Source organism: Salarias fasciatus, chromosome 22 (assembly GCF_902148845.1).
Source record: "Salarias fasciatus chromosome 22, fSalaFa1.1, whole genome shotgun sequence".
Classification (NCBI taxonomy): domain Eukaryota; kingdom Metazoa; phylum Chordata; class Actinopteri; order Blenniiformes; family Blenniidae; genus Salarias; species Salarias fasciatus.
The window spans coordinates 18,301,205-18,327,125 of NC_043765.1; the positions used below are offsets into that span (position 1 = coordinate 18,301,205).

General features: G+C 45.7%; 2 protein-coding genes across 5 annotated transcripts in view; one reads left to right on the top strand and one right to left on the bottom strand.

Annotated features, from left to right (window-relative positions):
• Nucleotides 1-5,449: 5,449 nt before the first annotated feature.
• On the top strand, nt 5,450-10,660 carry gmpr (guanosine monophosphate reductase). Of its 2 annotated transcripts, XM_030121159.1 has the most exons (10): nt 5,452-5,867; nt 7,680-7,799; nt 8,200-8,283; nt 8,403-8,576; nt 8,654-8,735; nt 9,379-9,485; nt 9,583-9,625; nt 9,707-9,863; nt 9,992-10,019; nt 10,532-10,660. In XM_030121159.1, exons 1-10 carry the CDS (start codon nt 5,781-5,783, stop codon nt 10,544-10,546), a joined length of 897 nt encoding a protein of 298 aa, XP_029977019.1. In that variant the 5' UTR covers nt 5,452-5,780; the 3' UTR covers nt 10,547-10,660. The 2 variants fall into 2 exon arrangements, with proteins under 2 accessions (XP_029977018.1, XP_029977019.1); XM_030121158.1 differs by lacking the exon at nt 10,532-10,660 and having other exon boundaries at nt 5,450-5,867; nt 9,707-9,866; nt 9,995-10,507.
• Nucleotides 10,661-14,177: 3,517 nt separating this feature from the next.
• atxn1a (ataxin 1a) overlaps nt 14,178-25,921 on the bottom strand; it is an 83,470-nt gene continuing 71,726 nt past the window's right edge. For all 3 annotated transcript variants that reach the window (XM_030121153.1, XM_030121154.1, XM_030121155.1), the window contains 2 exons: nt 22,101-24,475; nt 14,178-18,851 (listed from right to left, as the gene is read on the bottom strand). In XM_030121153.1, the coding sequence (XP_029977013.1) occupies nt 18,243-18,851; nt 22,101-23,936 (2,445 nt within the window). In that variant the 5' untranslated portion in view covers nt 23,937-24,475 and the 3' untranslated portion in view covers nt 14,178-18,242. The remainder of the gene's footprint in view (nt 18,852-22,100; nt 24,476-25,921) is intronic.

Genomic DNA, 25,921 nt, shown 5'->3' on the forward strand with positions numbered 1-25,921 from the left:
TTATGATTTTTTTTTTTAATCTTCCAATCATTAGCTGAACTCTTTTGAAACTGGGCTACACTAATTAATGTGCCGACCCTGAAGTGGATCAAGCCTCATGAAAGATAGATGGGTGGGTTAAATTCATACTCTGCTGTTGTTCAATCTGCAGAAATTCATCAATGCTTTTTTATTTCCTTTGAGACTGAAGAGCAAACGGGTTCATGTCAACAAGATCATAAAGTCTGAAGAATGGTTCATGTGGAAGAAACTTCTCCCTCCGTAGAGCTTTCAATACTTTTTTCAATAAAGTCCCAGACTGGTAGATTTACTGGAAATTGAACGGACTGCAGTTACCATTCGTTATAAGACTGCTTCTATGAAAAGCTCTACAGCAGAATGAAATCCCCGCCAAGGCTGCAGCACCCCGTGTGGATCGTACACCGAAAGGTCAACCTGTCATTTGTCAGCGCAAGGCGGGGAAAATGGATCTTGAAGTTGAGCAGTCTGCGCCACGGAGAGACTCTCCGTGTTGATTAAAATTGACAGAGAGCACTGAGCGGTGATTATTAACTCTGGAAGTTAAGCACAGAAGCCATTGATTAGTCTGACTTCTCCCCCTCCGAAACCTCCCTGACTTTCTATGACCTTCCGCCTGAGAGAGTTTCTTTATTTCCTTCCCCTTTCTACTCTGTTTATTTGCTCTCGGGCATCACTGCCGTAGAATTACCTCCCAAGGACACGGATGACAGCTGGGAGGAAGAGATGGATGAGGACGAGCGCTTCGATCGCTGTCTCGCCGGTCGAGCAGAACACCGGCATTTCCTCGGGTTTACAAAACAAAACCACCAGTAGGTTAATTAGAAGAAGTGCTGGTCTATAAAGTTAATCTTTAACCTTGTCCAGGGAGATACCGAGCGCAGAAAGAGTACGGCTTTAAACAGCCAAACACACCTCGGGGACAAGCCAGTCACGTCCTGCCTGATCCTGACCTGACCTACTGACACGGAGCTCATGAGCAGAGGGTCAGCAACACGAGAACAGCACAGATGAACTTGTGTAACTGACTTTCCTGAAAGGGGAAAATCTCTTTTCCTGTAACTCAAATGTAGAGCACGACCCCCACCCTCAGCGTCCCTGGAGGGGTCACGTGCACAGCGCTGTGAGGTGTGACGTCAGGTGGAACTCAGCTGACATCGGTTTCATTACAGTAAAATGTTCCGTCACAGATTTAATGGATTAAGATGTTCTATCAGATGTGGGTTGATGCTGCAAACATGTGGCAGACAGGTTACAGGCAGGTTAATGTTTAGAAAATACAGCTAATGGAACACTGGGTTCATGGGTGAACGCTGAGGAAGCCTCTAATCTTAACATTTAAAGCACTCTGTGCTGCAATTACTAGAAAGTGCTCTAAAAATACATTTTGGATTCAGAAAGTGGATGTTACTCACAACAACTACTTTGGCTACTGCTGAGGAAAACTATGGCTCAGTCTGTCAAGTGAAACTACTGACAAAGCTGTGAATACTTCATGAGCGACAGGACAGAAAGATGCTGCAAACTGTGATTTCACAGCCGAGAAATGAAACGATGACGCAGTCGTTCCCTTTAAGATGCCCTAAATGTTTTTATTGATTAAATCCAGACGGCATCTCTCCGTCACAGCAGCTCCTTACCTAACCGTTCTCACCAGCTGGCTGAGTGTTTCCTGGCTCGTGCGGTTCACTTCCTTGTTTTCCTCTGCTGTCTGCTGCCAGCAGTCTTGAATCGCTGTGCAGTTGCACGCTCTGAGTTAATGTCACATTTCTGTGTGGCATTAACTCTCATGGAAACATCTGCTACATTTGTTGGTGACTTGGCCGGTTTCTGCCCCAAATGCTCAGCGATGAAGAACGAAAGCCTCCAGTGATCATCTGAATGTGTCAGTCGCTGCTCCTCAGGAATCTGCTGTTATTTGGGCTCAAACGGAGATTTCAGGTTTATCTCTTATTGCCTGTTGTGCTATCATATCAGATTTGAATGCAGAAACAAGAATGCACCATGGAGAAAAATAGCAGCACAATAAACGAGCTCTCAGCTCCACGTCCACGTCAAGCCCTATATCTATATATCTGAATAATTACCCAGCCCACTTCCTAATAGAAAGTGACCTTTCCTTCACTTTCTCCTTGCAGTTTTCGACTTGACGTGCCGTGGATATTTTTACTCCCTAGCTTTGTTTATGCGTTAATCACAAGAAGAAGAAAACAGCGTGCCGAGGCGCTCGTCTCTCCTGGTAACGCCGTTCATCTCTTTGAATTACACAGCCACGACGCTGCGCGTCCGTCCCTGATGGACAGGCCTCTCCTTCATCCTCCTCCTTACCTGCGTCGCACCCGCACGAGATAAATAGAATTTTTTAGTTCTTATCATTTCAACCTATGCCAGGAAAAGCACATCAAAGGTGCTCACCGTCATTTCCAACCCCCCCGCCATGTGGTTTTACACATCTGCTTGGCCCAGTGACACAGTGTCCTTTGGGCAAACCCCCGCACACGGTATGTTCTTGAATAGTTTTATCAGCAAACGGCTGGATACACGGTGTGAGACGGTCCAGTGCAAACGGCGACACAAAGTTCTCGATGCAGAGAATTAAAACTGCATCATTAACTGTGATTTGTGTCAAAGTCAGATGGCGACTTGGCTTTCACTGTTCCCAGGAAAAATAACAAACCAGCAAAGAGAGAGGGAGGAGAGTAACCAGAAGGATAATATTCAGTATAGAGGGGGGATAAATATACGACCTGCCAGCAAAAAGCGAGCCTGCCAGATGATCTGGAGACAACTTAACACTTTGTATTTTTACTTTTTATGAAAGTATCTAACGTTTCAGGGTTACTTGGGTGCACAAAGTAGTATGAACAGGCTGCAGAAATCCCGAGAAGTATCAAGCTTTCACCCGTCCAGAGAGATTGTTGCAGATGTGTTCCAACCTAAGTGGCAACATGGTTGAAATAGAAACAAATTGCAGCGATAAGAAGACGTTATTGATAATGTTCTGGTATTTTGCACCAGGGAGGCTGTGTACATTATATTTGTACTTCTTTAGCTTTTGTAAAAGGGTTAAAATACAACGTCATGAACTCCAACTAAAGGGAAATTGCCCTCACGTTGCACGTTCTCCTACTTATGCTGGCATCAGTCTATATTTTAAATGCACGCCTGCACCTCCGGCTGCGGCCGAGACGCGCTGACTCTTGCTACAAGTCGAGTGCATGGTGGAGTTTTCTTATCTGCTCTGTGAGGTCTGTAGTCGGCACGTCTTATCGGGGGTCAGTGTGACGTGCACCAAAAGGTCGAAGAGCAGTAGGTTTATCCCCACTGCAATCACTCCGCGTCTGACTCATCAGGTCGAGACAAAGAGGAGTAAAGTCAGAAGTCTGGGCGTCTAACATCAACCACGGTCTAAAGATCTGTTTGGGGGTAAAGGTACTCCGTCTCTTTGGGAATTAGACAGTTTAATTAAAGTTACTTCAGGAGGGCTTCAGGTTCAGGCACTTCATTTATTTATTTCATCACTGAATTTGTTGTCAAATGACAAAATAAGCTGGAATGAAGGGAAAAAAAACATTAAAGTGTAATAACAGATGCAGACTACATATAAAGACCTACCAGAAGAAGTTGTGTTTTTTTTTTTTTCCTGTGGATCAACTTGAATATATCTTTCTGTGAGAAAGATCAGCTTGACATTTCAAGGTGTCAAACTTTGCTGAATAGAGCTCATTCAGACACATTGTATCCCTGCACTAAGCCCATCAGAGGAGTGTGTGGTGTCAGAGAGACCCGAACCACACACACACACACAGGAGAGGTGGAGCTGAGAGAGGACGAAGCTGGGACCAGAGTGATAAGATAAAACAGTATGCTTTCCTCAAATATAGCTTGCTTCAACTGATTCTCCACTTCAGACCAGGACTCTTCAAAGTGCAGGCGGATGAATCATATTGCAGAAACATGGTTATTCTGCAAAACTGTAACTGACCATAGTAGATGTTTAATTTTGAGTCACCAGCCATCCTGTCTGAGTGCTTTCACTTTTAACAACGCATCCACACTTTGGCACTTCTGCCTCTCTAATATTTTCAATAAAGGCCATTCTCTTGAACCGCAGCCTCTCCACACAGTCACGCTGACACTCAGCACAAATGAAGGGATGCTTATTGCCTCCGGCTGCACAGAAATACCATGAAGGGACATGTTGTTGCCAGGAAACACTTGAAGGAGAGTTTAGACCTCAGAGTTTATTCTGCTCCTCGGTTCTTGGCCTTTTTCTTTTTTTGAACCATGCTGACATCTAGCGGTCAGGCTGTCAACTTGCAGAAGGTGGAAGCTAAAAATGTAATGAAACCTTTTGAGTTCAGCTCGCCTCGACAGACTAAAGAGTATTTACTGATGTAAAGCAGGTGTTTGGAACCACAACAGCTTCTCCTCTGCAGATGGTATGATTTTATCTTTAAAAGTCGCCTGCTTACAACAGGGTTCGAAGTAAGATAAACAGAGTTTTCTTTCAGCTAACTCCAAAAAAAAAAAAAAAAAAAAAAAAGACGAAAAAGAAAAGTAACATGGCTAATTAGTAATGCAAAAGAAACAAGAAAAATCAAGAAACCTCAAAGACAGAGTGAATCACATGATCAATTATGGCTTTTTGATTCGATTTAATAATTTTGTCAGTAACCTTTTCACTTGGTTCATTTTTCTGCATTTATCAGTGTTTTGTCATTTGTTACATTTTTCCTCTCTTCTACACACTTAATGTACAAGTCACTGAAGATCTTTAGTTACTTCTTCAGAAAGTAATGAGATTACTTTCCATAGGAGTACTTTTTTCTATTTGGAAATGTACCTTTCGTTCGTAATACACTCAGTGTGGAGTTTGCATGTTCTGCCCATGAGTGCTGGGTTTCCTCTTTGTACTCCAGTTTCCTGCCATATAGACAAAAAGCGTGTATTTGAGGTTGATTGTTAACCCTAAAGTGCCTCTTGATGTGAATTTGACCTAAACTAATAACAGCTGGGAGTCTTCTGAAAGTGAGCTAAAAATGATTTAATGCTGCTGAAACACAACATGAACTGAATTTATGTCACTATATGTTTTTCATGTTGTTATCCGACGAACTGAGTTCGCTCAGGATTGACGAGGAACATCCTGCACCGATAATGAAGAGGAGTTTGATGAAATAGTGACTACTCCTGAATGACTGATCTGAAACTGGTGATCTGGATTATTTCACGGTGATGCTTTAACTGATGATGATCATCATCATCATGCCTCCTCTTCCCTCCAGTGGTGCAGGGAGCAATGCCCCAACTGGACAGCAGGTGTGCTCTTCAGCACTGCAGCACACACACGCACACACACACACCACTGCAGTGCCACCGTGTGTGTGTATGTTAGTGTGTGTGTGTGTATGCGTCAGCAGATGGGACAGCCTGCCAGCGCAGCCACTGCTGCTCCTGCCACTCTGCAGAAGGCGAGGGGGGAGCGAGAGAGCAGGCTGGAGGAGAGGAGGGCGAAGGAGGGCCGGGGGGAGAGGAAGAAAGAGGGGGAGAGAGAGAGAGAGAGAGAGTCCAGGCCCAAATAAAGCCATGGGGGCCGGGGCTGGGCCGGGCCCCCTCTTGCTATAAATACGCTGGCCGCCTGGAGGTTCGGGTTTGGTGGCTGGGGCTTGGGACCGGTGACCGCCACTGCTGCTGCAGCCTTCCTCAGAGGAGCCTCCTCACCATCCTCATCCTGGTCATCACTCTTCTCCGCATCCAAGATGCCCCGGGTGGACGCAGACCTCAAGCTGGACTTTAAAGATGTCCTCTTCAGACCCAAGAGGAGCAGCCTGAAGAGCCGCTCAGAGGTCGGTGCCCTTCTCTACTTTTTGCCCACATGATGTAATTCAAGTTCAGTCCGATCGATCGGATCTCTCAGGAGGAGCGTGGCCGCTTTCCTGTTGCGTTCAGGAAGTGGATCCAGGCTGCTGTGGTGGGTGACGCAACGCGAGGATGTTAACTATTTATGCGTGGCGGGCCTCCTCTTAACTCTGACTTAATCAGAGCGGATGATTGGAAACACTCTGCTGCAGAGCAGCAATGACATTCATGATCCCTCTAATCTCGAAAGGATGTTTCTGTGAAGGTGAAACACACACTCACACACACACACTGTAATTCTATATTCGTCATGTTTTATGTAAGACATCAGGTTGCCTTTATACTTTGCGAGGCTGAGAGTCTGGCCTTCGTGGTCATGTAACAGCGGCGCGACCTTTCAAAAGGTGACACAAAACAAGTCAACCAGACAGACGTGCATGTAGCAAACAAATTTAAAAAAAAAACAAACAAACAAAAGGAAATGAGAGAGTCACCGATTGGAAAGATTTTCAGAGATTGGGGTGAATTAAATCTTTATGTAATATTAAAAAAGTGTGAATTGAAGCACAGGTTACTCTGTCGTGCACCTTCTCCAGCGCCACCGTCCTCCCTGCACACCTCCCTCCACTTGACTGTGGCGTTTCTGGATCTGGGAACAGGGCCGAGCCGCGGCGCCGATACCGGGGCGGTCTGGCGGCTCTGGACCGAGGGTGGGAAGTGGAAACCGGTGGGAGCGATAGAGGTGGAGAGCAACATGAGACACGGGAGATTTCTCAGAAAACCTGTTTATAAATAGGACGAGTGTGTGTTACAGGAGAGCAGGCTGCATTCCAGCTGCCACTGGGAAATCAGCATAACATCATTGTGTGTGTGTGTGTGTGTGTGTGTGTGTGTGTGTGTGTGTGTGTGTGTGTGTGTGTGTGTGTGTGTGTGTGTGTGTGTTCCTTTCTTCCTAACCTACTATAATCAACCATTGCCATTAGGAGGTGTGTTAAATGTGTCAATGATTCTGACCTCCTGATTGAGATCTGCCCAACATTTTTTTACATCAATCTGTAAAACAGTTTATTAGAATATTTATTTTTTAATTTGTATCCAAACTAAACTCAAATAATCAGCTCATCAGTGGCTTTTCTATTCTAGAGTTACTTATATCTCAGGTTTTTAATCATCCCAGTAGATCAATCTGTCATATTTACTGTCGGATCAGAGATATCCGTTAAGTCATGAGTCAGCGTTCTGCTCTGTGATAAGGCCCATATTGATCTGCCGCAGTAACATATGCACCGCTGGCCTCCCCTCCCCTCCTCTTTCATATTTCTTTCCTTCCTCCAGCGGCATGTGTTGTCGGAGCGTTGTTACTCTGCCCACTCTCTGCCTCCTTGAAGAAGTTAGGAATAATTCATGGCAGGACTGCACTCAGGAAAACCATGCAGCGTTACGTAAAAGGTGTCAATTCAAAAGCTGTTTCTGAACACCTCAGAGGCATCTTCACGCTGTTTAGTTGTTATCGAGGCTCCTCAGCTTCTCTCCAACAAACACGTTTGGATCTGACTTGTAAGTTTGGCAAACCTAAAACTTGGTTTTCACAGTTTTACTCGTGTGTGTGTATGACAGTGACTGGAACACACACTTACACAGCTATAATCAGTGGACCACTGCTCGGTCTGGATCGCTGAGCAGCCCACTGACCGCAATAGCAAATGACAATACGATGTTTTTAACGCTTCAGAAGAAATCAAAGCACACAGCTCCTGCGTCAGTCAGAGGAAAACCAGGTCCGTCTTCTCCCCCCTCAGGTGGACCTTCAGAGGACCTTCACATTCCGCAACTCCAAGCACACCTACACCGGCATCCCCGTCATCGCAGCCAACATGGACACCACGGGCACGTTCGAGATGGCGAAGGTCCTCAGCAAAGTGAGTCAAGGGGGGGGCGGATCAAAAAAAGGAATAAAGTGTTGAAGTAACAGTGTTTTCTTCATGTTTCCTCCAAGTCCGTCTATTTCAAAACTTGTTTTAAGGTAAATGTAGGGTCATTTAGTCAAAACACCACATTGCAAGGCAATAAACCTCAGCAGAGCTCAGGTTACAATAAAGCTGTGCAACATTTCACTGATAGTCAGAATTACATCTCATTTTGAGACATTTTATGCTGTCATATCAGTTAGTTGGAGTTGGAATTTAGACACTTTGACGGGTCGAATGAAAAGTTGGAGTACATGAATTTATGTGAACTAATGTGTTTTATGAACTGGCACTGAAATGTCCTGAATATGTGAAACACCTTCAGTGTGTTCGTGTCTCCTCCTGTCCTCAGCACACCCTTTTCACTGCTATTCACAAACACTACTCTGTAGAAGACTGGAAGAACTTCGCTGCTTCTCATCCCGACTGTTTAGAGGTAAGATCGGTAACACTTTACTTGAAGCATACCTGTATAACGCATTATAAATACATTTATAAAGCATTAGGATGCCATTATAGCATCATTATGTAACTATAGTAACTTTCCTCCCTCAGCATGTGGCCGCCAGTTCAGGCAGTGGAAACGCCGACCTGGAGAAGCTGTGCGCCATCCTGGAAGCCGTCCCCGCCCTCAAGTACATCTGTCTGGACGTGGCCAACGGCTACTCGGAGTACTTTGTGGAGTTCGTCAAGACCGTCAGAGCGAAGTTCCCCAAACACACCATCATGGTGAGAAAAGGGAGAACGCGCCGCGCCTCGCCGCGGCAGACGGCGGCGGTCTGGTGCTGATGCTGTGGGTCTTGCAGGCCGGTAACGTTGTGACGGGAGAGATGGTGGAGGAGCTCATCCTCTCCGGGGCAGACATCATCAAAGTGGGCATCGGACCAGGTGGGTATTTAATATGTTTCACCTTAAAATGCCTTTAAAATAGTTATTAGGTTGAAAAAAGAGTAACTTCCTTCCTGTCAGCAGAGCCTCCTGCAGGGTGGAGGTTACTGGAGTTTATATCTCAGGTTTCTGTAGAGAAAGCAGGACACGGTTTCACTGTTTTAGAAAATCCACCAGTAACCATAAAACTGTTTACAGCCGCAAATACGTCTCACTCAGTTTTAAGTTCAGTCCTCTTATCGGCTCATTATGGCCTGAAGCTGCTTGCTCTGCATGTTCTTTACTGCTTTTGGCCTAGAAACACTGTCTGGTGGCACCTCTGTTTGGTGTCTTCTCACAACACATTTCTTTGTGTTTTATAAAAATACAAATGCCTCATTTTAAATGAAAGCATCTACTTTTCATTAATCGATCTTCTCTGGAGCTGTGGACACAATCATGAAGAGCATTCTTTATTTACTTTGTTGATTATGAATATCAGAATTAGTGCTGTCAAGTTTCTGTCGAGAAGAGAGCACCAATTAGTTTATTGAAAAAGCTTCATTTAGGTATTTAAAAACCACTTTTCGTAGTTTCTCAAAACTTAAACACCCAACTTCCTTACTCAGGTTTGTCTCTAAATTGCATTGACTGTGCATTTCAGGCTCCGTGTGCACGACGAGGATTAAGACAGGGGTGGGCTACCCGCAGCTCAGCGCTGTGATAGAATGTGCAGACTCCGCCCACGGACTCAAAGGACACATCATCTCTGTGAGTTACAGGCCTTAAAGGAGGTATCTGTAGCTGTATTTTCCAGTCTCTACTCAAAGTGGGTCATTTACCTGTGTTGTGGTTCTTCTCTGTTGAGGACGGCGGCTGCAGCTGCCCAGGAGACGTGGCCAAGGCCTTTGGTAGGAAACCCACCTCTAATTGTTCCCTGCTTGTGTTTCTCTGCACATCTTAACCACCGTGTCTGCTTTTACCACCCCCAGGTGCCGGGGCCGACTTCGTGATGATGGGAGGGATGCTGGCAGGTCACGACCAGTGCTCCGGAGAGGTCATCGAGAAGAACGGCAAGAAGTACAAACTCTTCTACGGCATGAGCTCCGACACGGCCATGAAGAAATACGTCGGTGGAGTGGCTGAGTATCGGTGAGAATCTGCACGGTCCAACAGCCCGTCCTCCATTTATGGAGGAAAATGTCTCTTTCATTGTTAAACGTGGGATGTCTTGTCATTTTTGTGGTTTTCTCCTATGAAAATATCGTTCTGTCTTCCAGGGCGTCTGAGGGCAGGACGGTGGAGGTCCCCTACCGAGGAGACGTGGAGAACACCATCCGGGATGTGCTGGGCGGTCTCCGCTCCACCTGCACCTACGTGGGCGCCGCCAAACTCAAAGAGCTGAGCAGGAGAACCACCTTCATCCGGGTCACGCAACAGTCCAGCCAAATGTTCTCCTCCTAGGAGGGAACGTGCCTCTCAGCACAGGATCTGAGCTCTGAGCTCCTGAGAGGAAAGAAACTCAAAAGTTCATCTTGACATTTCACAGAAAGGCCACTTTACTTTGATATAATCCCACAACAAGTGTTTTTCCATGCATACAGATATGTAAGATCCCGTGTTTGCAGATGGGAATGTCATAATTCATGTCATATTGAGTCTGGATACATGTTTTTAAGTTTTGGAGGACTGAAAAAAAAAAGACTGCAAACTACAGGTCAGAGGTAATATTAATATCCTTGAACTTGTGTATGGCAGTGGGGAAATTAGCCTCTTTTTAACATATCAAGAAGAATCAGGAGTGTGGGGGATCTGAGGAACTGTTCTGCTGACCTGTGTTTCAAAGTGAATGCTCAAACTGGGATGCAATATTCAGAGACCTGTGATGAGAAGATGAAAAACATGCTGCAATAAACTGCATGCAGGACCTCTGCTGATTTTCCTCACTGCTGCGTGGATCGTTCTGCAGAGCTTCTCAAAAGTGGGGTTTGCCACTGAAAGGAGTGTGCACAGAAACACAGGTGCAATGAAGTGATAAATTATTTCACTTCGTATAACTGAAAAGTGCCAGGGAGTGCTGACTGGGGAAGGAAGCTTGCTGTTTAAGTTACAGGTTTTAGAAGCACTTTAGAAAGACGGAACCATGCTGTCAAGACAGAAACAATCCTAAAAGCCTGGAGCACAGGAACACTAATGACAGGAACAGAAACAAACCCACAAGAAACGCCCCAATATATAGAGAGCAGTCAGCAGGTGAAGGCAATCACACACTCAGGCGCAGGTGAAACACATCAGGACAGGGAGCGGAAAACCTGAAACCAGAGACAGAACCTCAAAATAACCCAAATAGTGACAATTATTGGATCTCCATTACAGTCTCATAATCTAGAAAGCCAGTGTCTGTGCTGCTGGACTTCTAAAATGAAGAGAACATATCTTTAAGATAAGTTAAATGACATGAAATCCAATTTTTGTGGACAAATGTGTTAAAGGGATACTTCAACATTTTGGCAAATTGGCCCATTTAGCGCAATTCCTTAGTCGTTTCGAACAGCATGCTTACTTTTTTTGAGGGCGAGCTGTTGTTTATCCAGAGGTGAGTCGGGGAAGGTTTTCGGGATGGACACAATGGAAGGAGGCGGTATATTTGCTTCCTCTCGTCAAACTCATCAAATACAAAATCCAACAACCCCAAAACACTTTGTTGGACACGTTATAATCCGCACATTCACTACGCTGTGAAATATTAATGCAAAATTACCAGATTGAGTTGTTTATGCGAAGATTGCTAAGACGGAACTACTTACTAAACGTGCCGTCTGGGTGTAGTGATTTCAAAAGAAAAAGTAGTTCCCAGTATTTGCTTCAGTGTCGTAACACTACAATATTATTTGTTGGTGTTCCACAGTGTAGTGAATGTGCAGATTAAAACGTGCTACCTGTTAGAACACCTGAAAAAATGTGGCTTTTCATCCTAAAATTATTGAGCTCATCATTGCTTGTTCAAAAAACTAAAATTGAAAAAGAGATTTCACAGCATCCAAGCTTCTCTAATACAAGGAAAATAATCAGATTTCTTTTAAACCTCTACAGGAAGCAACTGCAGAGTAAAATCTGTTGTAAATTGTGGTTATTCTGCTCTACAAAAGCCGCGGCTTTGAGAGTTTTGATCCTCCAGAAATCGTCAGGCTGCGGGTACAGAGCTGGTTCCTCTCTACAGGAAGAGAAGCGGATCGCAGCATCACATCACTTTCCTGAGGCGTCGACACCAGACGCTCACCTGCTCCCACCTGCTTCTCACAGCATCGGCGCTTCTCTCTCCAAGAGACGTGACGATGTGGAGCTGCCGTGAGAAGAAGGCAGCGCAGACGGAGAACAATCAATCTTCAGTCACACGTGGAGTGCAGGAGCTGTTTCTGCGGCACAGAGGTGGAGATTGTTCCTGAGAAACTGAGAGCCGAGTCTGCAGCTGTCTTAACTCAACATGAAGGACTCATAATGAGCAGACGATCCTGAGGGGAACTTTTCTCAGGTACAAGCAGTTTAACTCTCACATCTAACTGGAAGGAAAAATCCACTAAATGGTGTCATAAAACACTAAGAGGAAAATATACTAGAATAATTGAAATGTCATCTTTCCTCATAATTAAAACATTGAAGTGAAAAGCACATATTTTATGACTTATTACATATTTTCTGAAATATTAATTATGTACATGTGAGGTCAGAGGTCATCTCAACGATTTCATTTGTGTGGAGACGCCTGCAGTGTGGCCTTGGCCTCACTAGAGGGAGCCATCCTGAAATACTTTTAATAAGATGTGCAACTTCATGGCAGGTGGTGTGTTTGTGTGACACTACACTGAATACACTGTAGAGTGTTTAGGTGAAGTGTGTTCTCATTCAAATAACGACACAAACGGCCCGTTTATTCCAGATATGTCAAGGATTCATTTCCTTTTTCAAAGAGGTGCATTTGTACAGATGTCAAATACATACACCGACGGGGTTTCTCCATTGCTATAGAGGAAAGGGGCGGTGAGACACAGGGACTTGGTGAGTACAGTATAGTACAAACAAGTTGGCTGGGGACTGCTGCAGCGCCCCCTGCAGGCCAGACTGTCCGTGCAGGTCGGCGGCGGCGGCGGCGTCCAGTTCTCTGCCACCGCCTCAAGAGTGAGTTTCAGTTCGGTTCTGCTCGGTGAGCAGAGAGACATCCTGACAGGGCTGAGTGTTCAGAGCAGGGGGGGTGGGGGGTCAACACAGCCACAGCTGACAGACAAGCTCCGCCCCCTCCGTGGCAGTGGGCAGGGTCAGAGGTCAGGAGCCGAACGTCCCGTCGGCTGACCGCAGACGTTCAGGACACTGAAGAGTCATCCGAGCCATCTCCAGCATAATACACATGATATCATAATAATAATAATAATAATAATAATAATTTATAGTTAATTGTCAATATCGACAGTTGTTAATCATCAAATCAATTCAAATATCAAAGCATATGTAATAAATTGACATATCTTGTAACCCATATCAAACAGCCCACTATGCAAATTGATTGGGGTGAAACTAAATTGTTAAGTGGGCGTCTACAAGTTTTTTTTTTTTCTTTCTGCCTGAGTTGGTTATCCAGCGCTATGGACATTGACGAGACATCATACAATAAAAAAAAAAAAAAAAAGAAAAGAAAGAAAAACAATTTATGAAAAAAAGTGGAATCCTGATTGAATTCTGTTCACTTTTAAAACACAACAAAGTGCCCGAAAAAAAAACAAACATCCTTTTTTTTTTTTTTGCAAAACGAAAAGTACAAACATCAAGAAACACAGAGCACACGTCTTTTTTATGATCAAAAAGTCAAAGCTCACACACCAACATTCATCTTATTTGTCAAGTTGTGCAAGAAGCCAATTTCTTTTCTTTTTTTTTTTTAAAAAAAAGATGACATTAGCAGTGTTCCTCCGGCGAGGAAGCTTGTCATAAAAACTTAACAATGACACATTCTCTACATAGTTTTAAGTCCCCTGACATTATACTGAGTGCTACAAGGAGACCGAAAACAGAAAAAAAAAAAAAAAAAAAAGCTCCTGCACCAAAAATAACGCAAACAAAGCCAAGGTTTTGCGTTTTCGCCGAGCACAACCTAAGCACAAGAAAAGAAGGGATGCTTTCCACGAGAAAGGGTTTTCCTAGGAGGAAAAAAAAAGAAAAAAAAACAAAAAAGAACCAAGGGATCACCTAACACCTCGGCCCGTTGGACCCAAGAACGCGCCGGGCGCCAAGTGAGATGGAGCACAGACAGATTAACACAACGATACGGCAAGGTGATGTGCAAAAACTTGAGCCATCTCTTTTTCTTTAATATTCACCCCCCTTTGTTTTCTCTTTTTCATTCTCTCTGTCTGTTCTGAATGAATGTTTTACCCCCCAGGACGGGTGCCGGTCTGAAACAGAGGGGTTAGACCTAAACCCATCCTAGGATTAGAAAGTGCTGAAACATTATCAAGTCTTTTACATCTACTTACATGTGCATCTCTGTTGGTTGGTTGTTTATTTTTTTTTTTACTTTTTTTTTTTTGTTTAATTTTTTTTCTTTTTTACAAAAAGTGGTCCCCACTAGCAATGAGGTTTCTTTTTCCTGTGGGTCTCACCGTGAACCGTTGAGGGTCAGGGTTTATGATCTCACAGACAATTAGAGGAGAAAACACTCCGCTACACACACACACACTCACGCACTCACAGTACACTCGTGACACATAGTGCAGACTCACACAACTTAAGGAAGGCCACAAGGACAAAAAGGGAGCGAGAGAAAGAGAGAGGGTTACAGGACAATTTCTCTTTCTGGGGATTTGTTTCTCTTCACAAACATCCTGACTCTTTATTTTTTTTAAGGTGTGACAAACATTAACAGACAGTAAAACACACAAAGCCTCTAACAGAGATCGAGTCACTGGAGTCAATCTATGATACACACACTTGGCACAGTGAGGGAGGGGGCAAAAAAAAAGAGAAAAAAAAGAAGTATTGCACATTGTGGTACATATCAAGGGAGTTAAACAGTTAAACTTGGGATCATCTTAACAAAATCACAACTGCACCAAACCCACAAAAAAAGTATTGAATCCTTGCAATGATGTGCTGCGCTCTCTTGCATTCAGAGTGTTTCTACATGTCGGATTGATCGGCGTTACCGAATTAACAGTAAAATATGAATACCTGGATGAATTACGATCGGATGTCAAATAAAGACGTGAGGGGGGGGGGGGAACAGGCAGTCCAGGCCGGTCCTGTTACGTCCAGGCCGGGCCAAAGCGACAGGTAGCTACGGTTGTTTAAGCGTTTTGAATTGATTGCTTCGCCTCAGGAGGAGGAGCTTTGTGAGGCTGGCTGGCTATGATTGGGTACCTGAAACAAGGTCAACGAGGTCGCTGGGGAAGTCCTGGCAGAGAGGCGGAGCCGGGCCGGGCCGGTCGGAGACAGCGGCGTCTCCGACCGGCCCGGCGCAGAGAGAGGAGGTTTCAGGGGTTTTTGTTCAGTTACTGCATATATGAATCACTTCCCTGATAACAAGCAGCTGGAGTTGCCACTGCAGTTTCTCAAGATCAAAACATCCTTTGTGATCAGAGGAATAGTGTCCTGCTTTATGAGCGTCTAAAAACACTTTTCCAAATTTGATTTCCTTAATGAGTTATTTTGGTTCGTCATGCTGGAGGATGATTATTATTATTTATTATTATTAAACATTTATTGCAGAAAGTGTTCCAGTCCTACAGAAGGAGAGAGCCTGAATATTTATTGTACTATTGCTTTCTAAAGTAACCAAAGCAACAAAAGCATCCGTGGCTTTGGCTTAAATCTGTTAAAAAACATTTTACCTGATCAACAATAGAAACGTTTTAGTGGCTGACAGGTTTGTTCAGATGTTCTCCTTTTCTTCTCTTCTCTTGGTGACGGAGGGTTCGACAAACACTTAAAAAAAAAAAAACAGACATGTATACACATTTACAAAACACTCACACTCACTCACACACAGACTATTGTTACTGATGAGCGTGATGTTTCAACAGGAAAAGGAAGAAATGAAAATGCACTACTGTGGTGGTCTTGATTTGAGAACCCTGTTTTATTATCAAAAATAAAGCATTTTTTTCAAATCTCACTTGGGTTCTTCTCTTCCTCACTCGTCACCAACATAAGGTCGCTCGCTTATTCAGCCACCGCTGCGTCCTCTCCTCGTCCATCCGACCACACATCCTTGCTGCCGTCGCCCTGGTAAACCCCCGGTGCGACGCACACGCATCGATCCACCAACACCTACATCCAGGAACGGAGCAGGAACGGGCTCCACAGACGACGCAAACCTCGCCGCAAAGCACGATCACACCGCTTCATAGACAACCTGTTGAGGTATCTGCTGCGTTCGGACTCCACCAAACCGAACACCCCGGGAACGCCGGCCTGTCTTCACTGACACTCAGTAGGCAGGCACGTGTTAAAACCCGCTCTGCAGCTATCTAGGTAGTAACGGGACAGGATCTGACCTCGGAGGCCTGCTTCCCTCTAACATGTGGTTAAGTGTCTCTTGAGGAACAAAACCATCTGCCTCCTCCAGTGCATGATGTGTTTCAGGGCCTCGTTCAGGACGGGGGGGGGGGGACGTCAAAAACCACTTCTTCCAACTGATGTGCAAATCGCAAGATTTTCTTAAGTAAAGACTCCAAGTAGAAACACTGGACATTTACAATTGTCTATATATCAAATGAGGATATCCTTTTTTCCTATACACAGTTCACACACACTCTTATGCAGACTCCCTCCCAGACACCCACACATACACACACACACCACAGAGCACTTCTTGCAGGACTGTAATACATCTACAGTACATATCATAGGTCGTTTCATTTACGGGATGATCGCCACTGTTTTCGTCTGCGTAAGAGTGTGTGTGAATGCGTCGACAGCTGCAGACCAGGAGCTCACACGTACACACACACACACACACGCACACATTACAAATATTGGATGACCTTCACAATTCTGTGGCGCATGCTTTCTAATTCACGCCAGATCCTGAACTTTCAGAACACATTCCAAAGCTTTTCCCAAAAGTTTTTCCACGACCGACCGGCTGCCTGCCTGCACATTTGCACATGGTTAAGACGGCCATATTTTCAAGCTCCTTCTTTTCCGTGAACCATCTGCTAACAGGAATTTCTCTCCGCCGCCTGTCACACGTTCAGCCCTTGCTCTGTGATTCCAAACGACCCCTTCAGTTCTCTAAAGCCTCACCTCTCCAAAGTGCTGTTGCTACTTTCTACCATTGTCTGAGTAAAAAAAAAAAAAAAAAAAGTCTAAAAACATACAGTACTGTGTAAATAAAGAGACGACAATAAATTTCTTGGCTGTGTGGTGAGTGTGACAGGTGTGTTAAGTGCTTTGAAACATCCTGACCCTCCTCTCGGAGCTGACATGCAGATTCTCTCGGTTCCTCTCACACAGCTTTCTCTGGATAAAAAAATATAAAGTAATTCATCATAAAACAATGAGGATTGTATGCAGTCGTCCTCTTAACATCTTTTTTTTTTTTTACTTAAAGTGAAGTTCACCAACCCAGTGTGTTTGCACTTGTACGTATTCGGTTAGGGTATCTCACATTTATACATTAACATCGACCCACGGAGGCTCAATCTAGGACTACATGACCCCTGATTAAGGTTTCTGACAATCATTGGAAAAAAAACAAAAAAAAAAAAAAACTATCTGGTGACACAGGATATGAGGGACTCAAAAACAAAAAAAAACGAAAAAAAAAAGAAGAAGAAAGAAAACAGTAAAGGTGAAGGTAAAGACTCCATTGTCGTCTCAGCAGAGTAAGAGTTGTTCCCTCTCTGTTGTGTGGCACACTGGAGCGACGCCTGATGGCATCTGGCTCATGTTCGGCACAGTGAATAGCACATGATACATTAAGGACACGCTCTGATTTAACAGGTTAATACTTAATCGATTGGAAATTTAAAAAATCCTTCGTGCTCAGGACGAGCTGACATTAAACCACTAGTGGTGGAAAATCAAAGGTGCGTCCAGAAAGCCACACTACTGGCAGAGGATCGGGGAATGGAACCCCGGCCGAAACGCCAACAGCGAGCTTAAGGTTAAAATAAAAGTGGTGTGTAGTGTGTCAGCGGCCACGCAGAGCTATCAGGCATTGTGCCCGTGTGCCACACAGCCACCCATGATCGTTTAGCACGCTTCCAAAATCCACCGAAACGGCACTGATTGCTCCTGTGATTAAAAAATCCGTCTATAAAAAAATACGGTACAAACTATATGGGCGTTATGTAAGGTGATGCCATGTAGGGTAAGTTTACCTCTACAGTACAGTATTCAAGATGAAGAAGAAGAAAAAAAAAACTGAAAACAAAACCAAGACAATGAAACATTAACGTGGGCATTCATGTTTTCGTAAAATCCTTTTATGTATATTTTTAAAATCCCAAAGGTTAATAACAGTCCTGCTAGCCTTCACTTGCCAATATTTGACCTTCCCTCGATGCTGATTTTCACCTCGTGAGGGATGAAGGAAGGTTTGGGTAGGGTCAAAGGTGGCTCCTCCTCTGACTTCTCCACTTTCCGACCCTCGGGGGCGGACCACCTCCGCTTCCTGCTTCCCGATGGCTTACTCGACCCGGCGTCGGCGCCGCTGGCGGCCTGACCTTTAGAGCTGGACTCCCTCTCCACGAACATGAGGTCCCCGTTCTCCACGGCGGAGCCCCCTCCGCTGCCGTTCCCGCTCTCGCCGCTGCCCCGCTGCCTGACGCCGTTCTCCCGCTCCCTGTGCCTGGAGGCGCCTCCTCCGCCGCCGCCGCAGCTCTGCGGAGCGTCTGAGATGGCCCGGGGGGGTTTGAGGGGCCCGTGGCTGGAGGCTGAAGCGTGGGACGCCGGCTCCAGGGCCGGAGCATTCTTCAGAGATCCGTTCCTCAGGTTTTTGAGGGTGAGTGAAATACAGACGTCGCCCACAGACAGCTTGGTGCAGGGCAGCTCCAGCAGCTGGGTGGTCCGGTCCGGGCAGCAGGACGACCAACCTTGGCCGAAGACAAAGAAGGGGTACTCCAGCAACACCTCCACACTCACCTGGAGAGAAGGGAGGCAAGCGTCAGTGCATTCAATAAGCCAGACTGGCTCTGTGGGCGAGGACGTTTCAACCTCTTCAACTCTGATTGGTTTTTTTTTTACTCAAATCTGTCCTCCAGCTTTATGAAAGCGCAAAAGAAGATTCTTCAGGAAAATATTTCTGCGGATGTTATTAAATCTTCTGAGCCCCAATAGCAATGAGGACTGCAGAAGGTAAACAGAAAAATATTGCAGATTAGTGCAGAAAACTGAATGAGAAAGAATCCTGAAGCTCCGCTGCAGCATTACACTCACACGCCAGCGACCTCCGTGACCCCTGAGAAAAGCTTTAATACAGTTAAAACACTGGTGAGAAGAAGTCACCTTCACAAAAAATATCACATTCCAGGATGCAGCAAGAGTGCAGGAAATAAGTGAATCTGTGAAGTTATTCTGGGAGCCACAACCATAGAACGGCCACATCCGGGACTTCGGCTTTTCTTGTGATGATAAATAAGTCAGTTACTGTTTTATAATAATATAATCAAAACTGAGGTTTATTTCAAAATAGGAGTCAACCTAAATCCTGAAACTGACTGTAAAGTCATGTGAAGGTGCAGCAGTTCTCTCAGACATGAGAAGGATGGCTTTTTTATTAGTTTTGTACAGTTTTTTCAAACAAAAATGTTCTCCTTAGGACATAAAGCCGACTGCCCAACATTGATCAGTCAAGTGTTTAACTTCCTTTCATTTCAAACAGAGATTCATTTTTAAGGGGCCGGTGTTATAATTTGTATGTAAAATGGAATTAAGAGACAGTAGATAGAAAGAGGCTTTGAGATGAGACAGAGAAAAGATGAAGTGAAGAAATATTTGAAATACTGAAGAATGAGAAGGTGGAAGAGGAGGAAGTGAGATGGAGATGAAACAGGAGCGAACAAAGAGGAGGGGGGGGGCTGAATGAGAAGAGGAGTGAGTGAGGAAGCGAGTGTGAAAAGGAACACAAGAACGACGAAAGTGAAAGATGTATCAGGCAGCCTCTCAAAGCAAACGCCGTACAATATTTTCCCTTCCGTGTTATATAATTTCGGACTTCTCAGAGCAAGTTTTCAGAGTGTGCACTCAAAGCTGCTACCACCTCTCAGAGAAAAAAGTAAGAACAACCACTGAGGGAGCACAAGAGAGGAGGATGAGTCTTTGAAAGACGGTCAGCTTTTGTGGGGTACGGTATCAAAGAGCAGCTGGGGGCGGCAGAGACGGCTGGAGATGTGCCGTGTGGGAGGACGAGTCACAGCGCGGACAGATGAAACAGATTAACCGGCTTTAATGCGCGCCCTCAAAGACGAGCGGAGGGGCGGTTGCGAGTGTGTGTGAGAAGGAGTCGGAGACAGAAAACAGAAATAAATTGTGGCAGAATATCAGATTCTACGAGATTATGAAGAGCTCTGAATAATAAAGGAGAAAAGACACAGAGAGCGAGCATCAGATAGTATCCGAGATAATTTCCCGAGGAAATGTGTCACTTTCTCAACTGGTAGTGGGGAGCTGGAGCAGATCCCGGCTGGTAATGGGTGATAGGCGGGGGCAGAGTACGCACACACACGTGCACGATACCTTGAAAGAAAGAACATGCACATTCCACATAGAGAAACACTGAAACCGACTTGTTGAAAAGAAACATTCTGTAAAAGTAGGAACACTAATAAATCCATCACAGTGAGGCTGAAGGACCTTTTTAATACCTCCCGTGGACCCTGTTAGATTTTCGGACCACTGATTTCATAGATCTGATGCGAGTCGAGGGGTTTGCCCCTGCGAAGACTGTGCTCATTATGCAGATGTAAATAGTTGTTTGAGACACTAACTGTGTTTGTGGACAGAGAAATCAAAGATATAACAAGTTGTCCACGTCTAATAAGCCTGTCTGGAGCTGAGTGAAAGCAGCGATTCAGTATCGAGTAGCCGCCTCAGGGACCGCACAGATGATCCAACTCAAATGACCTCTGAATTGTATAAAACAGGACTGGAAGAAAATGACTGTTTTAGAAAGTTCAGGTTAAACAAGATGGTGCTGAACAGAAGAACATGATTAACATGGAAGAATATATGGGGACTTGATCTCCACTTCTTATATACTGGATTACAACCAGCTTTTTTTTTTTTTAAATCATATTCCTTCAAAAACTGATCAAGAAACGGACATTAAAACATCCCACCTCGCTTAATTCTTTCAAGCTGAACATAAAAACAAACACTGCATGAATAAAAAGTGGTATTTTGGGCGGCCTTGCCAAAATCAGCACATTAAGAAGTCAAATGAAATTTTGTGGGGAGGATTTCAAAATGGATACTTGTGAAAACCATTTCACACGACTGAATGACGTTCGTATGGAGGAGTGTGTAAAGTTTCACAATGTCAGAAACTGGTGCATCGTAACGCAGACATACGCTTCTGGCGCCAGAGGAAAATCACATCTCATGATGTTTCAGAGGGGAAAAAACATTGAAGTGGTTTAATTTCATTTGCTGTGCATAAAAACCATTTATATAGTTTTAATGGGAAACAAGTGGTTGCTTTTTATGATTGTTGGTTGTTTCTTCAAACTGTGTGACCTGATAAAGATCCACATGGGAGTGAAATCTAGTCAATGAAACACGCGTTTTATCTGTGAAAAACACTTCTCGGTTAAGTCAGACACAAATGACTGCAATCATAAATCAATACTTTGCACTATTAACAAAATATTTGACATCAGAGAACAACCAAATCCTTTTTTTCTAATGTAATTGGGCTTCAAGCATTCAAATATTACATAAAGCATCAGAAATGAAACATGTTCCTCAGCTGTATCAATGCAGGGATATGCTTTACTGAATAATTAATACAGTGTGATGAGAACATTCCAGCGCTCCACACGCTGAACTCCACCAGCGCTCATTTCCTGAACATGTTTGTTACACGACTGCTCTTCTCGTACACTGAATCTAATTACAGCGGGGATAGCGGAGACCTGAGGGATTCATGATAATAGAGTAATTAATGTGGGAGCAGCACAACACTTGTCATTCAACATTAATATCACCAGATGAGAATACGCATAAAAAGAGATTTGTCCTTTTGCTCCGAGATTAAAAACTGGACTGTTTCAGCCTTGTGAGAGATGGATTCAGTTTCTTCATGAATCTACCTTCATTTTAAAATGCAAGAATTATTAAGTACTTTAGAAAGATGTAGATGTATTTCATGAGTGTTTCAGTTGTTCCTCTCACCTGTGTGCGGTGCTCGCCGACGGAGAACTGGACCACAGCGAAGTTGGGCGAGGAGTGGCTCCCGTCGATGCGCTCCACCGTGGACGAGTCGATCTTCAGATCGCTGCTGATCTCTGCGCTCTGGATGAAGTCCTCCGTCTTCAGGTCCTCCACGCGCTTCAGCTCGCCGTCGGCCAGCTGGATGATGGAACCCTTGATGAAATAGGGGGGCAGCGAGGGGGGCGCCGCCACGTTACCGGCGGCGGGTGGCGGGGCCGCGGGGGCGGCCAGGCCCGGCGGAGCGGGAACGACGGGGAGGTGGAGCTGGGCCTGAACCACCGCGCCCGAGGCGTCGTGGTGGTACGGGCTGCTGGGCGTTTCCAGGGTGTCTCCTTTGGGGGCGGGGGCGGCGATGTACGTGTGAGGGAGTGTGGTGGGAAAAGGCGTGGCTTGGGTGGATGACGTAACATGGGAGGTCATGGGTTCCAGAGCGGGGACTCCGCCTCCGCTGACCGGGATGATGACCGGCTGCGTGCCTGGAATGAGTAAGTGTTGCTGTAGGCTGGTGTGGTAGCTGCTCCCGCCGCCCCCTGCTATGTAGCCGATGATGGGCTGAGGGTAGATACCGGTGGAGGGGAGCCCCATCGACAGGGGCTCCGTGGCGTTCTGGGTGGTCTGGATGACGGTCTGCGGCGGCAGGGAGCTGACGGCAGCTTTGAGGCTGTCGACACTCAGCGGGGGTGGAAATGTGAAAGAAGAGGTGCTGTTCGATGTGGCGGACGTGCGGTTTACGGGTTTGCCCTGGACGATGCCGCCTTTCTCCGCGTGCGACGGGGCAGCGGCCGCCAGCTTCTCCGGGCTGACTCTGGGTGGCGCCAGGTGGTGGTGGTCCCCGTGGCTGTTGGGCATTAACATGACGGAGGTTCTCAGCCCTGAGGGGTCGTGCGTGTGGTAGTCCGATGGCAGGACGAGCTGGCGGGCCTCGTAGGAAGACAAGGAGGACGCGGCGTCGCGCGCTTTGCTCCCCGACTTGGAGAGGCTGGACTCGGGGGACGCTCCGAACCGTCGACCCCTTTCCAGCTCGCCGTTGTGAAGCTCTCTGTGTCTGCCTTCCCCTTTCCTGGTGTGTCCGTCCATGTACTGCACCACCACCTGAGACATGCCGTGCCCCAAGCTGTGGTGTGGATGCAGCGCGTGGGATGGAAGGTGAGAGCCTCCCTGGTGGTGAGGCGACTGCCCGGTCCGAGGGGATATCGACATTTGATTGTGGTGGGGGATGGAGTCGGTGGAGGGGGGAGGCATGGAGGTGCGCCCCGTGGACGCTCGCTGCTGCTCCTGCTTGCAGGCCTGCGGAGGAGCAGAGGCCGTCTCTGTGTGTGCGGGTCTGTGCGCGGCCAGAGAGGAGGAGGAGGAGGAGGAGGAGAGGGGGGGCGGCGGCGGAGGCGGCGGAAGCAGCTGGGGGTTTATGTAGCTCGTGTACGGGGCGGTGTAGGGCGACGCTATGAACTGCAGGTTCGGAGGCCGTTGGGTGTAATGGACAGTTCCTCCGACGGTGGACTGGGACAGGGGGGACGAGTACACAGATGAGACTAGCCTGGGCGAGGAAGAGGACGACGAAGAGTCCAATAGAGAGGAGTGGGACTTATACTGGGGAGACGGGCTGGAGCTGTGACGGGAGGTCAGGCTGCTTTCGTTCCCGCCGGCCACGCTGGCCAGCCAGGCCAGGTTCTCCGAGCGCTGGCTGTCGTTGGCGGGCGGCAGGGAGGGCGAGCGGTTTTCTGACGGGAGCGTGCTGGAGGGGATCTCCCTCTTCTTGGGGGGCAGACATTCATTACTGCGCTCCTGGTTGGACTTCATGCTGGTTTCGCCTCGCGTTCCTCAACAGTACTTATCCGTTATCCTTCCTTAACTTTTGGACTGTAGCTTTTTGTTCCCTCACTCTACGACTTTCTTTTTTCACTTTCGCTTCTCTTCTTGCTTTTACTTCCGTTTTTTTTTTTCTTTTCTTTTCTTACATTAATTCTTTATAAATTAACTTTCCCAATCTTGCCTCTCTTTTTTTTTTTCTCCTTACTCTATCCAGTTCACCCAAGGCCGGCGATGATCAGGTTGACTTTTTGTGATTACAAAAGAAAATCCAGGCTCTAACAACAAGCAGGCGAGGAAGGATTAGAGATGGAGATGAAGATATGGAGGGGTGGTTAGAAGGGAGGAGAAGGGCGCTCTGTTCCGTCCGGGGATCTTTAGCGGCGGAGGGGTGAGCTCAGTGTGGTAGGGGAGAGTGTCTCGACGTCACACCTGCTGCTGCCGCAGAGGACGATGGGGGGCCGCGTGCGTTGCACTTCATGCGGAATCATTTCCCTGCAAAAGGAAGCCTGCCCACACGCAGCAAGATCCTGTGGACAAAGACAGGCGGTTAGGAAAGGTGTGGATTTCACACACATCTCTATGCAAATACACACAAATCCCAGAGAGGTTCAAGCTTTAGTGTGTATAATTTGTAACAACAACAAAAAAAAGAGATAATTTCTAGAATTCCCAACCTCTGACAACACATAAGAGCATTATTTTTTTTTAAGAGGCAATGAAATATCAGTGAAGTTTCCCTTTCCAAACAGTAATTATCTCTGGTGCATGAACAGCCCTTCAAACGAGCACTGTTAGTTTTCAGTAAACATTGAGAGACTGTCTCACAGCAAAACAATAAAACACTGAATCGCCCCAGAGGAAATTTCTAAACTGCAGTTGAATACAGTGTTGTAGTAGCAACGATTTTCATCTGCCCGGGAAGAGGCCCACAGTTTGACTCAGGTTTAGGCTTGCGAACCTTTCTGTGTGGAATTAGCATGTTCATCTACAGAACTACGATTCCGTTGGTTGGACAAGTTGGACAAAGCAGAACGGATGATTAAAGTCAAGCGAGACAAGACCAACATCCAAAGACAAAAGAAATCAAAACACAAAGAGAATCTCCAACAAAACCAAGCCATCTACCAACTATGAAAGGAGCACAACAAAAAGCTCAGAGGAATGTGAGAGATAAGTGACACGTTTTCCTCAAAGCTCAAACTCAAAAAATGACTTTAATCAGATTTGGAAAATGAGAAAACACTGTCATTAACAACATGCAACGACATGGCAGAATTATAATTTACTGCAATAAAAATGTAAATCCCAGTTTTGAAAATTGCTATGAAGCACTTTAGGTTATGAGACGACTAGAAGAGGCTGTCGTCAGTGATGGACGGCAGCTCTGTACGCAAAATGAAAACTACAGAGGAAAAGAACAAATATCTTAATCCTACTGAAACATTAATGACGATAAAATTTCTTAAGTTTGCACACAAACTGCTGTATTTGCAAGTCCGATTACACTGTGCACAACAAAGCTTGTGTCAGTGTGTGTCACATATGTGTGCAAGCATGGGCGTGTGCCATCTGTTAGTGAGGACCTCCTGCTGCGAAAGATGGAAAGCTGGGTGTGAATCTCATAAATAATGTACAAGCACTTCAAGAACACACACACACACACGCACACACACAGTGTGTGCTTACTTAAACACTGACACCTGGGCATATTCAATTATGCTGACACGTGTTCTTTTCTTGGAGCGCAGCACAACTGCACACACAAACGCACACAAGCTCATCTGCACAATAAAGTATACATTCACATATATTTATTCAGGCAAAAGACACCTGAAAGTCATTTGAGTATCCTGCGTGTGTGTGTGTGTGTGTGTGTGTGTGTGTGTGTGCATGCGTAATCTGTAGCCACTGTTAGGAGGAATCGGCGGAGCTGGATAAAGCTATTTAGACGGTGATTATTTGGCAAAATAAAA